The sequence below is a fragment of the Nipponia nippon genome, unplaced genomic scaffold, assembly GCF_047370975.1.
Source record: "Nipponia nippon isolate SJK-2023a ecotype South Korea unplaced genomic scaffold, ASM4737097v1 scaffold_5, whole genome shotgun sequence".
In the NCBI taxonomy this organism is placed as follows: Eukaryota; Metazoa; Chordata; class Aves; order Pelecaniformes; family Threskiornithidae; genus Nipponia; species Nipponia nippon.
The window spans coordinates 46,029,831-46,043,129 of NW_028262369.1; the positions used below are offsets into that span (position 1 = coordinate 46,029,831).

At 34.3% G+C, this 13,299-nt stretch overlaps 1 protein-coding gene across 4 annotated transcripts in view; it reads left to right on the forward strand.

Moving 5' to 3' along the window:
- DENND1B (DENN domain containing 1B) overlaps positions 1-13,299 on the forward strand; it is a 168,517-nt gene that overhangs the window by 124,635 nt on the left and 30,583 nt on the right. For all 4 annotated transcript variants that reach the window (XM_087733244.1, XM_087733247.1, XM_087733245.1 and 1 more), the window contains 2 exons: positions 3,849-3,950; positions 10,185-10,275. In XM_087733244.1, coding sequence (XP_087589370.1) covers positions 3,849-3,950; positions 10,185-10,275 — 193 coding nt within the window. The remainder of the gene's footprint in view (positions 1-3,848; positions 3,951-10,184; positions 10,276-13,299) is intronic.

Here is a 13,299-nt window from a genome sequence, read left to right on the forward strand (position 1 = left end):
AATTTTGTTGTTTGTTTTATTTTTAAATAAATTATGCAAAACCAAAGAAGCTATGCCCATACCTACCTACCTTATAGTCTTCACGTAATAAGCAAGAGCTACCATATGAAATGGTATTAATTATAGCAATAGTACAAATAGTTGGTATGAGTCATCTCATGCTAGAGAGGAGATGTGAATGTTTTCTGAAATAAGGAATTTAAATGTTTGTACTTCTTGTTCAAATTAAATAGCACTAGATTTAGAAAGCACAAACTTACCTTCTAACTTAGATTATTTTTCCTTTTAAAATGATCATGCTGTTTTAGTTCACTGTTTTCACGTTGCATTGAGGTCTGTATAAACAGCTTGCTTAAAATGTAGCTTAGAGTAAGAAATTCCTGCTGTGTGTGGCAAGCTATGAAAGGGGAAGGAAATTCTATAGCAACTGTTGTTGAAAGGACAGATATCTTGTTTGGGCATAGATTGTTTGGTCTGAGTATTAGCTGTCTGCTTTTCAGTATAGAGTCCCCACTGGGTTTTGATCGAACTTGTTTTGAAAGTACATTGTAGATCAATACGACAGGGGCCATTTGATGGTCTAGTAGTTAAATATCAGTGGAACATTCCTCCAAAACTCAGTTTCTAAAGGTACCCGGTTGTATTTGCAGAAATGAGAATGTTATAAGCTTTATGTATGAAAACTTCTAGAGCTATTTTTGTTTATATTGATTCAATAATTTATTTTTTAAATAGCACTTCAAAAGGCTTCGTGTTTACAGTAATAATCTTGAAGATTTGTAAAAGTTTTATTTGGAAAACAATTTTGTTGTTCAGAACCTTAAACAAATAGAAGAGCTAGGAGTATTGTATTATTTAATGCAATTTCAGTAAAGTTACAGCAGATATCCTCAGAAAACTCCAGTGTGGAATTTCTACAGGTTTCAACAGATTTTCTCGTTTTCATGTGCTGAACAGGTAGCAGCTTTAAACCTACTCAAATTTTTAAAGCAACCGTGCTATCAGTAGGTTCAAATAACATAGATGACTTTTGGATGTGAACTCTTTATAGATCTAAATTAATTTTCAGCTCAGGAGTAGCTTTGGTTATTCTGTCTCTGAACTGTACTGATAAGGGAGCAGATGCACCAGGGCATGAGTGCTTACTAAATATCTGAAGCATCCGGCGATTAAAGGAAAGTATTTGGGAAAATATTACAGCCATGCACTAAAAATGTGTGTTGAACGACCATTTCCTGGTGTTCTGCTACGTGGCTCGGGCAGGAGAAGTGCCATCAAGTAAAACTATCTGACTGCTCTCTCTTCCCAGGCTGATGTGAAAGGGAGAGCAAGCATGCCTGTTTTCTCTTCTGCCGGGAGATAACCTCTCCTTTTTCTCTTTCATCTTTCCGAAGACAATTGGGAAAGTGGCAGTGGAGGCATAGCTTAGTTTTTATTTTTCTAAATGGTATATTTTGAAAATACTGTTTTCTGTCTTTGGTCCTAAATTTAATGTTTCATAGTATGTCATGAGCCATCATCTAGTCAGTTCTGCAGTCCCACAAAGCCTCTGTATTTCCAGAAATCATTTCTTTGTGTAACAACAACAACAACAATATATATATATATATAAATAAGGAGTTGTTATAATTTGCTGCCTTGAAATTTTTTGGAAGAATGACAGAACTGAGAAGAGCGTCTGCCCTCAGGAACACTGTGTCTTATACCACCATATCTCACTGGAGACTATTTCATTTGTTTTGATGCACTTTGAATTTGCTAAGTAGCTTGGGGTCATCTTCTTAAGACAAGAGTCTTTAGGAGCTCAAGAATAGCTAATGCAAAGTGGGTCAGGAAGGCAGTGCTATTTAAAGCACCACAAACATTTCAAGCTATTTGGCAGATCCAGCATGTCCTGCATGTGTACAGTGTTCACCAGTTATCTTGGGATAAGTAGTAGGTGGAGTAACTTGGGTGCTTCTCGTGGAGACTTGATTGAGACAGTGCTACGTATTGTACTGAGATGGGTTTGCGTATCACAGCATTTCAGCTAGCCTGTGAAAGGGGAAGGATTATGTTAGGTAAATGTATAGCTTCTAGCTCTTCCAGTGAGATTTCTTTTCCAAAATCAGAGGTTCCATAAAGAAGTAAGGATGTAAAACTTAACAAGTGAAACATGAACTTAAGTACTCTGCTACATAGGATTGGACCTCTTAAAAGAGAGACTTAAAAAGAGGGAAGCTTTTGATAGTATAAGAATAGGATTTTAAAAATACATCACAGTGTTTTTACTGCAACATTTACTTGGATTATACTTGAACCATTTAAAAACAGTGCAAGGTCTAAAGAGCAGTTGAAAATCATTTAGAGCCACTCCGCCAAACTCACCTAGGTCACATGCAGAAAACAGTTTGTGATATTCTGGAAACAGATAACTGCACAGTCAGCCAGAATGACAGGAAAATGCTTGAAGTAGCATCTGTAGTTAAACAGGGGTAGGAGCAGAAAGCTGTGGTGATCATGGGCATGAATAAATTTGTCTTTAAAGTGGCTAACAGTTGGAGCTGTTGTGAAGATCAATATAGCAGTTGTCTTTGATCTTTTTTCTTTTGAATGGCTGAGAGGTCTTTTATTCTGTTGTGGGACTGCACTGTATATGTAGCTTTTGGGTAGTAAAATATTCTATGGTAGATTTAGGTGTGGGATTTTGTTGGATTCCAAATTTTCTGTCTTTGAGACCTTTGGTCGTTGTTTCTAACCTGGTCATTATTTTGGTTTTGGAAACTTGGGTGAGAGGCCCTTTGGCTTTATGATGCAATCAGGTGATGTACCTTGATCACTACACAAGCTTTGTAATGTACCTATCCAGTTAAGTCAGACAGCTTCAAGTATTTATCACAAAGTATTGACAAGAATAACAGAATTGGAGAGAATGCTCATCAGAAATGTCCAGTGGTCTGTGCACACAAGAGATAGCAAATTTTAAATGAAATTAGGGAGTAACATAGGATTCAACTTAATTGTTTATAAATAATCTTATTAGCATCTTTTATTTTTAAATGAGTGCTGTTTTCAGTAATAATTTTTTCAACAAACACTACATTTCAATGAATACTTTTTCTTCTTTCATCATCAAAGTGTTTTGGTGCAGGGTTTTTGGTAAGTATAGGCTATGTGCTTTTCCCATGTTGAGGAAATACATTTTATTGTATTAAATGTTAATCTCATCTGTTCAGACTTTCTCCATAACAATGTTCCAAAAAGCTTGTACCTTTTGTTTTGTGTAAAAATAAAATAGATTTGTATTTCAGTAATCTGTTAAATCAGCAGTATATTTATCAATCTTCTCATGTTTTGGTAGAATAAATATAAAAATAAATTGGTGCAGATACTCTAATTCAGTCCAAAAACATGGTTTGATTTACTACTGTTGCTGTTTTAGCATGCCAGGAAATAAGAGTAATCCTGAGCAATAATGCATGTTAAATTATTTGAAGCAATGGACCTACTCTTCCTCAAAATTTGAACCACTTGGAATTTTTAATGAACAGTGCTATAAAGGTAACATGAACCAACTATAAACCACTTATGTTTTTTCTTGCAATGCGTATTTTGTAGACTGACTTCATAAACCAGAGGTTCAATTGCAACATGTATTTTGAGAACTATTTAAATACTGTGTGAAGTTTCTGGGCTTTTTTATTGTTGTCTGTTTAATTGGGTGCATGTTTATCAAGACTGCTTTAAAGGGAATATTTGTATGTATTGACTATTAAGAAGTAAATAAATTTGTAAAGGAAAATTTTAAATAAAGAACCATATTTGTATACTCTAGTTACGATCTAAATTTTTCTGTTTAAATTTTTTAGGGAGAACCTATAACTTTCTGTGAGAATAGTTTTGTGAAACATCGTTCCAGTACTACTAAGCAGTTCCTGGAAACTGCTGTTAATCTTCAACTGTTTAAACAGGTATGAGAGGGTAAATGACCCATTTTTAATGATTTTCTTTTAAAACATATCCATATTTAAATACATTTTCCGTTCTGTCAGCTTATGAAACTCTGGGATAAAATACAAGTACAAGTATTTTTTGTACGGACAGCCATCCTAGTTTTGTTGTATTTTTAAATCTTCAGTTATAGTTAAAAAGGGGGAGGGTGAACTCAACAAAAAATAACCCCAGGGTGCAGAACCAATGCAGCATCTCTTCAGAGCCAGTCAGCAACTCATCTAAACAAGAAAAATCATGGATCTCCCAGCTTGATGGTTGAACTTCATTTTCAGCTCTCTTGGCTCATGACCAGAGAACCTAAACAACATAGCACTTACCTAAATTGGACTTCAATGGTGTTTTATTTAAAAACTGGATTCATACTGTAATTGCAGTTTTCATTGCTAGGCTTTTTGAATTATGCACACAGCGAATGTTATAAACCCAAGCCACAGGGGTGGCCTGAAGAATATTCTAGCTGATCTGTTAATATAGGATTTGAACTAATAGAGAACAAATTGTTGAATGTCCAGCACAGCTCAGTAACAGTTTTATTACAGTCTTTGAAATGAATTTTTTTCTTTGATTTTATTCTGTAATTCCTTTTTCCCCCCTTTTCATCACATGATCCCATTGCATCAAAAGCGTGTTAAGAAACTTGTTACTAGATTTTTAGGAAAATCAAGGAAAATCTGAATGAAATGAGAAGACTCATAGATGTATATATTTGCCTGCAAATATCTGGAATGATTGAAGCATGGGAGTTCATGTTTAAATAATCTGGTGGACTTCTTTGAAGATATACTACCATGATAGATAAGGGAAATTCATTATATGCAAAATCTTCTGATTTTCAAAAAACATTTGGTGTTAATCAGAGGCTAGTGTCTAAAGTAAAGATTTACGCAAGGATGATAGTTTGTAGAAGTCCTGTGAAAATATGTTTCTCCTAATTGTATAAAAGTTAAAGACATGCTGATCATAGAATTGGGCTCTGTTAATTTTACTGTATTTTGTTTTATACAATAACAAAATGTAAATAAAAATATAAAATAATAAAGAAGAAATCTGAAACCTTTTGAAGTATCCAGCACATATGATTGAAATGGAAAGAAGTAACAGAGCGAACAGTGTTGTTTACATTTTGCATATCTCAGTACGATAAGCTAGCATGAAACTTTCTTCATAGAAAGCTGCCTACAAGCAATGTTTCTAAATTGTTGTCACGCTGCTATGACTAAAGCAAGATCTTCAGCTGTAAGAAAAAGGTTAACTCCACTGAAATGAATGGGCTTGTCAGTGTGGCTCTGTACTTACCCATTACATTTTAATATGTATTCAATTAAACAGAAACAGTTTACAGTTTGTTTATAGCTTGTTTTAATTTTATTTCAACGAAAGGAAATAATATATTTTAGAGGATTAGGAAATAGTAACAATTTTGATGATGTGTGTGGTTTAGTAGCAGTAGTAGTAGTAGGTTTTTTTTATTCCTCTAGTTTCTGTTGTGAAGGTTACTCCTACTTTTTCAGCTAATCCTCAGCCCAGCTGCATCTTCTCCAGTTTTTCCCAATGACAAATGAGCTGTTTTCAAAGTTGTTTGTGTTCAAAAAGACTAAACTGTATTTTATTCTGTTCTGGAGAATCTTTCAAGCAGAAAATAGTTCTTAGAAGCAGCTTTAAACCTAGACCAAGCAGAAAATAGGTACTTTAAATGCACCCTTTTTGCCATAACTGACAAGTAAGCTTTATTTGTGCCATTTTATAAAACCCTTCCTCTGTACTTTTTTCTTTGTAGGTATTTAATCTTCTCCCCCTCTCTCCTACATTAAAACATGTTAATTCCTCTAATTTAACCACTCTCTTAATTCTGGAAGTTGTAGTGTCTTTTCACCAAAGTACCAGGAAATCACTGTTGGAATAAATTATGGAATTAATTCTTTGTGTTATGCCCATTCAGATTATTTTCATCTTTAACATCATCTGATTTTACTTTGTATCGCATTTTGATGTGCTTTCTAGTAATGATATCCCGAAATGTATTAGCACATGCCAGTCTTTTGTACCAAAATCATTAATTAACCTGTAAATAGGATCAGTTCCAGTGCTTACCCTTAAATACCATGACTGGTGACACTTCCAGCCTGACACTTTTCCTTTCATTACAAGCTGTTATCTCCTTTTTGGACCAGTCCTCATCCAACCTAAAGTTCAGGTGTACTGTTCAGGTACTCTGCTTTCATTTCATCTAAGCTAGTATTTTGAGGCACATGCAAGAGTTTTTTCTGTGGTATAGATAAATTGCATGTCCTTTATCTAGAAAATTAATTGTCAAAGAATCTGTGAGAACCAGTGTTTTGGTAACTCATATGTTATATCTTTCCATTTAGTCATTTACTGTTTTTCCCCCAAAAATCTATTTGTAAGCCTCATCAAATTGTTAAGGGCAAACTGATAGACCAGCACTTATCACAACCTTTGTTTTTTAAGTAATGGTACTGTTATTCTTCACTTCAGCTGTGTTTCCTTTACCTCGATAGACTCATAAAAATTTTGTACTTGCTGGTTTCCTTAGAATTGTGTAATAGAGGTGAATCTAGGGGTTTTTTGATTTGAGTTTTGTTCCTTAGGTATTATGATGTATAATAACACATAAATGTTAATGTTTCATTAACACTTGGTATTTTTGTTCCCTTATTCAGCATCGTAGTCTTTACTGAAAATCGAGACAGGATATTTTTGATGGGGACCATGCCTAGATTATCTTTTAGCCTCAAGCCATTCTCTTGGACTTATAAATTATGGAGATGTCTTTTAAATCAGGTTGATGACTTCACGTTTTTTAGAAGTCGGAAGGACTGTTTATATTGCTCTGAAACAGAATACACGAAACTGTTTATGCAAAACATACATTTTCCAGGAATTTGTAGAAGTAATTTATGGTAAATACCCTGATATGGATCACAACTATAGGGATGCGTGAAGTTCAGTTTGCTGCAATTTGCTGGTTTTAGTTTTTTAAAGCTGTGTTCTGCCCTGAATAGATTTAATTTTAAAAACCCTTTTAAAAACAATTTTAAAAAATTGTTATTGTTAAACTATTAGGATATTTAATAATATAAAAAATATTTTTCTTAAAAAGAAAATAACTGTTATTTATATACTAAATATTCTTATTTCCTGATTAAATATTCTGTATATGACACTTTTTCTTCAGATTAAATGCTTGTTCTCTTAGACTGTATATGTTACTTCTTTCCTCACTATTTTTTCCACATCTTTGGTATTTGTATTATTATGTAGCTATCCATTGGTTAGCTTTTTCTGAGCCTTAGAAAGGCTCCCCTTTAATTAGGGTAACATGGAAGGTAGCTAATCTTTATTTCAAGCTGCAAACATAAGCGATTAATAGTTGCATCTTACATGTCAAATAGTTCTGATGAGTGTCCAGGGAAAATATTAATTCATTCTTAGAACTAGCATGAACCCTAATGCTAGACTATCTCATTAAATAATGTAATTGTATAAGTAATATAATCTGCAACATTTATTGGAATTTGTTCCTAAAATGGTGGAAAGTGCTAACTAGAAAAATAAATAATGAATGCAGGATTAGGACTTGAAGAATCATAAGTCTTTGAAAATTACTAGTAATTTCAAATTTCATTTACAAGCTTTATGAGTTGAGCTCTCTTCTTGCAAGCTTTTGAGCTGTTAATATGTGGAAATCACATTTGTGATGTTTTTTTTGCTTCTACCAACTTTTTGTTTTTAACAATGGGTGAATTGACTTGGAATTTTTACTCCTGCCTAAATAAATGATTGGGCTTAGCTCACGAACATCATCCCCACCCTTTACCACCTGTGTAACAAGATCTTCTGAAGTGGGTATGGTCTATATTTTGTTTTTAGAATTCAAAATTACTTAAGGATTATGATAGTTCTGTCTTTATTCAGCTTACAATCCATGAGCAGCACTGGAATTACTAGTTTTTCATTGAAAGCAGTAGTCAACCAAGGGCTCTCTGGATCTCAAATTGAATGCATTTCTTGAAATAGCAGGCCCAGATTTTTTGAGAGGGTGGGTTTGAAAAAGGGGAGGAGAAAACCATAAAGTGTATGTGTGATTCCCCGTTCTTTTCATGTAGCAATTTAAGTGAAACCATTTACAGTAAATTACTCAAAAGTAATAACTACTACTACCACTTATAATTTCATTTAAGTAATGTCTCCAATATCTTTTTGCTAACAGTTCTGTTTGTCACTGTTTACATTAAATACTCAGTTGGAGTGATCCTCTAAAAACTAAAATTCGGTCAGTCTCAGCCTTCTGTTGATAGAATTTTACCAAATGATGAGTATGTCCATAAATCTTCTGTTAGTTTATAGTATGGAAAGAATTCATAACTTTCCCAAAAGAGATAATGTCTTACAGTTCAAAGGCTGGGGATAGGAGGAGAGGGGTTGTTTTTTTTTGTTCTGCCCCCCCCCCCCCCCCCCCCCCGCCCCCGCAGTAGCTAAGGATGCTCTTATCTCCTTCTTTTTTTTTTTTTTTAAACTGTGAAATAATCCAGTGATCTGGATGTGGTCTGACCATGAACCAACCTATTTGGAAAAAAGCCAACTTGGAGTAAAATGAAAAAATAAGAAGGAATTTAGACAAGAAAGTGAAAGAAATGGTTATCTTCATGCTTGCCTTATTCTTGCTGCCAGATTTTTTGTACTCTGAGAAGTCATTTGTTTCATGTCACTAGTCTGTTCATTGACAAGCATCAGATTGTCAGTGGCATTGTTTGGATAATCTGTGGTAAAATATGATATAGCCAAATAATTAATTTTGGTTAGTTCCTATGTACTGTTTAGTACTAGTAAATAGCTCATAAGTTTTGTTAGAAGATGAACCATGTATAATTGGAAAAGTGCTTTCTCACTTTATCTCTCAGACCTGAGTTAGCCTTTTCAAAACAAAAAGGGAGGGGTTACTTCTTGAAAGAATTTTAAACCTTTAAGAATGTGCTCGTTGTACCTCTTTGAAGCCGGGTAGTTCTTGAAAAGAATGTATTCATTCTTTCTGAAAGGTTTAATCATTAATTATCTTACTTTGACTTTTTCTGGCATGTTTGGATCATTTCAGTCTTTCTATGTACATTTATATGTGGATGCAAATCCACGTGCTTATGCACCTGTAACCTCTGCATAAGGACAACTGTTGCAATATGCATCTGTAGATGCAACTAAGTAAGTGTTAGTGGTTAAAAAAAGGAAAGGGCAAACAGATGTGTTGGAACTAAAAAATACGGTGGTGTCAACCCTGAACTGTGCTCTGTCAGGTGGAGGGGGCTTTATGGGTCTACTTTGTCATGGTACCTCACTTTGTATTGGGGCTTCATGCATCACATTTGCATACACTTAAATGAAACATCTCTCGAGCCCGTTTGCATGCTGCTGGTCAAATCCAATCTCCTGCTACCACCATTTCTGAAACCAAGTCACAGTCTTCCTCTGCTATTTCTGTGTGGATGGTTTTGCTACAATTTCCCTTCCACATACTGTCCTTGTAGGGTCATTTTTCATGTAAAACACATACACTTTTAATGGACCTCAAGTAGACATCGTAGTCTATAATTTCTTTGAACTGGGTGTAGTGAAATGTTTCCAGTTGTTCTAAAGGTACTTTCTGTGTACAACTTCTGCTTTGGACCATTGATGCATACCCAGAAAGGAATACCATAGGGAGGTTTGGTTTTGTTCTTTTCTTGATGATGTGAAGTAAACTTATCATTTCAAAACAGAACATCAAAGAGTGTCTCAGTGATCTTTATTTGATTATGATTACAAATCCAAAGTTACCATTTGTAAGGAAATAAATTAATATATTTTCATGCCATTAAAAAAGCAAGAAAAGCTTGAAAGCCATTTAAAATATTTCTGAACAAACTGATGTGTAATTTCATTGACTATAAAATTTTACAAATCCATTTGTAAATTTTGCATAATACATATAATTTACTTGATGTATATAAAATACTCTGATATTTCTGCTGCTCATAGTTGCAACTGCTCTTGCAAAATCCATCTAAAAGCATTATATTATCGGTAAGCCATATGTTGTCTTGAACATCCATATTCCATTATAATGTACGCACTGAAAACTGTAACACTGTATAGCAATAGAAGGGCCAACAGTGTGACTTTTTTTTTTTTTTTTTCAGTTTATTGATGGTCGGCTATCAAAATTAAATGCAGGAAGAGGATTCTCTGATGTTTTTGAGGAAGAAATCACAGCAGGAGGTTTTTGTGGAGGTACAGAATTAATTTGTGTGTACTCACTGATGATGCTTCTTTGGGAGCTGTTCAACATGATGATGTTCTCAGGATGTCCTGTAAATTTTAGAAGTCGTTAATCTTATTACTGCTTCATTGTATCCATTCATTCTTGGAAAAGTTTTAGCCTTTAACAAATCACTGCTGGGACGCATACTATTATGTATCTAGTTATGTATATGAAAAGAAGATACGTTGTTTTAATCCAGTAAAATAATACTTAGATTTCAATATGTGATGAAATATCACTATATTATTTACTTTTTAACTGCATGTTTACATAATGTGATATATGTAAACTGTATTTTAAAAATAATTTTGTAATTTGTGCTGCCGAACTTTTTCTAGATAGTTATGTTTTCCATAAACACTTCTAAATTTTTTCACATCTAATTATTTCTGCAGTGCAGAAATCAGAGTGATTTCCTGAACGTTTAGAGAAATTTTCTTTCTCCAGCAAATGTGTTACTCTCAAAAAGAGGGGAAAAAATTAACATTTGCGTATAATCTCAGAAGGAATATTGAAATTTTACCTTCTTCATAAATAAAAATGTTATTCCTTGTGTTGTTTCCCTCAGTTATGTTCACTGACAATTGTTATAACACTTTTCATGTTAACTAGCTTACAAAGTTAACCCATATAGAAGGGTGTGTGCTGAATCCATTGCTGAATATTACAGGATTATTGATTGCTTTCCTGTGAGGCATTTATTACAGCTGTATTGTTATTTGAGGTATCATATTTGCTATCAAAATATTGGATCAAAATATGCATCACAGCACAAATACCGTTTTATGGTCTTTAAAGTAGTGTAGAAGCTTTCTCAGTAAATGGAGGTTATGTGATTTGAGCAAATGCACTGAGTTGCATATGGCAGCTTTAAATGGTCTCCCTTTGCAAAGACTACCTTTAAATGGGCATATTTACAGAGTAAAGGGTTTGGCCCCCACGGAGAAATGATCGAGTGGTGCAGAGCTATCTTCACCTTCTGTAAAATACCTTTTTTATACTCAGAGTACATAAATCCTTTTGTTCAAGATTTTCACTGCCTTCTCCTGCCCTCTGTGTCTTGTGCTATGATCTAGCACATAATTTTTTTTTCTTTTTCCTTGATTAAAGTGTGGTTAGTTATACAGAGATTTACGTCTTTTCTACCTTTTTAGGGTAACTTATGCTGCTCTGTAAACAGATTTTAGGCATTGAGCATCCATTATTCAGATAGGTGGTGTCAGTATTCGTAGTTCATTCACTCACTGCAGTTAGGGGGTCAGGAGGCTGCAATAAAACTGCAATAGAAGTTAGATAAAGCTTGTTTCTTGGCTGTGCTGGCTGCCTGTGAACCACGTCTCACCTGGCTCTGGTCAGGAGGGAAAGCTTGGCTTTGCTAGCAGTTCTCGGTTAGATTGCACTGTGTGCTTACTTTTCAAGTCAGACAAGCTGGTTATTGCCAGGTTGTGGACAAATTGCTTAGGGCACATATTCAGTATTTACATAACTGCTGTCTCATTATCGTTATGAAGCGCAGGGCTAACAATATGTATGCAATTGAAGGTGACATTTTGTGACGCTAATGGGGCAGAACTATGATCTCTTTGCAGAGTTAACTCCCATCAACTTTATCAGGAAGCCCAAGGTTTTAAAAAAACAGGTGAAACCCAGCCTTTAGAAAAGTCACGGAAAGTTAGTGTAAGCTACAAGCTGCTAGAAGGACAGGTGAACATATTCTTAGCTATAGAGAGTATAGTTTTAAAATTACTGAATCAAATGGAAAGTGTTTCTTTAAGTAATCTCTTTTTTAATTTGCATTTTTCCACATACACGAGCGTAACTAAACCAGAAAATTAAACTGGAAATTGGAGAATAAAACTTAGTTTTCATTATTTTTTATAATTTTTTTACAATAAAATGGTCAAAACTTATTTCCCTGTGACTATATGTGAAAAGAAGTTTGTCACCCATCTTCATTACAGTTTGCACTTTATACTTAAAATTTTATTTTCTGTGACGTGTATTGTTCTGTGGAAGTATTAGTTCTCAAGAGTTTTGCGTAACTTTCAATAGAAGAATATAGCGATAGTTGATTGGCTTAGCGCTTGGATTTCTTGTAGAACATATCCATTAAAGTAATTGTAATTGCATGAATTTTACTACAGCAGTCATTTTTTTTTCAGTTGGTCTAATATCAATGGTAGTAGTATAAGGAAAACTGAAAAAGTGAAAACCTTTGAACATCACTTTTAATAATAACTTGTTTTAAGGATTCAGCATTTCCTTGCTAGAGTTTCAGGAGGTTCAACTCTAGTTGAGGGTATGCAGTGTTAACATGGTCTTTTCTGTAGATGAGTATTTATCTGTTTCTTTTTTGGCTTCCCTGAAGTTTCTCTAAACAACTAGAAGACAGTGAAACTTCTTGGTGATTTTCTGTGATCTCATTTACTGTCCCTAGTAATTGCTTAAGTCATAGGCTGACAGAGAAAGCTCAGATGTGGAAAGAGTCACTGTTAAGGACATCACAAGCCAGATGAAATATGAATATTTTTGATAAGAATTTGAAGTTAAGAAATGTCATGTTAGAGAAAGTACTTATGGTTCATTGAAATGTCCTTAACACACTACCAGTGGTTAAATTTCACCGTATTACATGTTATTTGCATGCTACCTTCTCTGATAGTTCCAGGGAGCAAGATCAAAGAAGTAAAAAATGAGTCATTTCTGCTTTAGGTTGCTCTTTGATGTTCCTACTGGAGAAAGGATCATAATGATCATCAGGTTCTCTCCTTTCTAAGCAAGCATTGCTTTCGCTTGTGCCATCATTCCTGAGAGTCTGGCTGTCTCAAAACTGCTTGTAAAGAATTTAGTGGAATGGGTGAAAATGCCTGATATGAGTATAAACAGCTCAGTTTTTTCACCTCATTGAGAAACTCGGGAATACCTTTTACAATGATCCAGTTAGTTCTCAGCCATGTTCTCGGAGAATGTTTTGGCTTTCCACTAGCCAATGC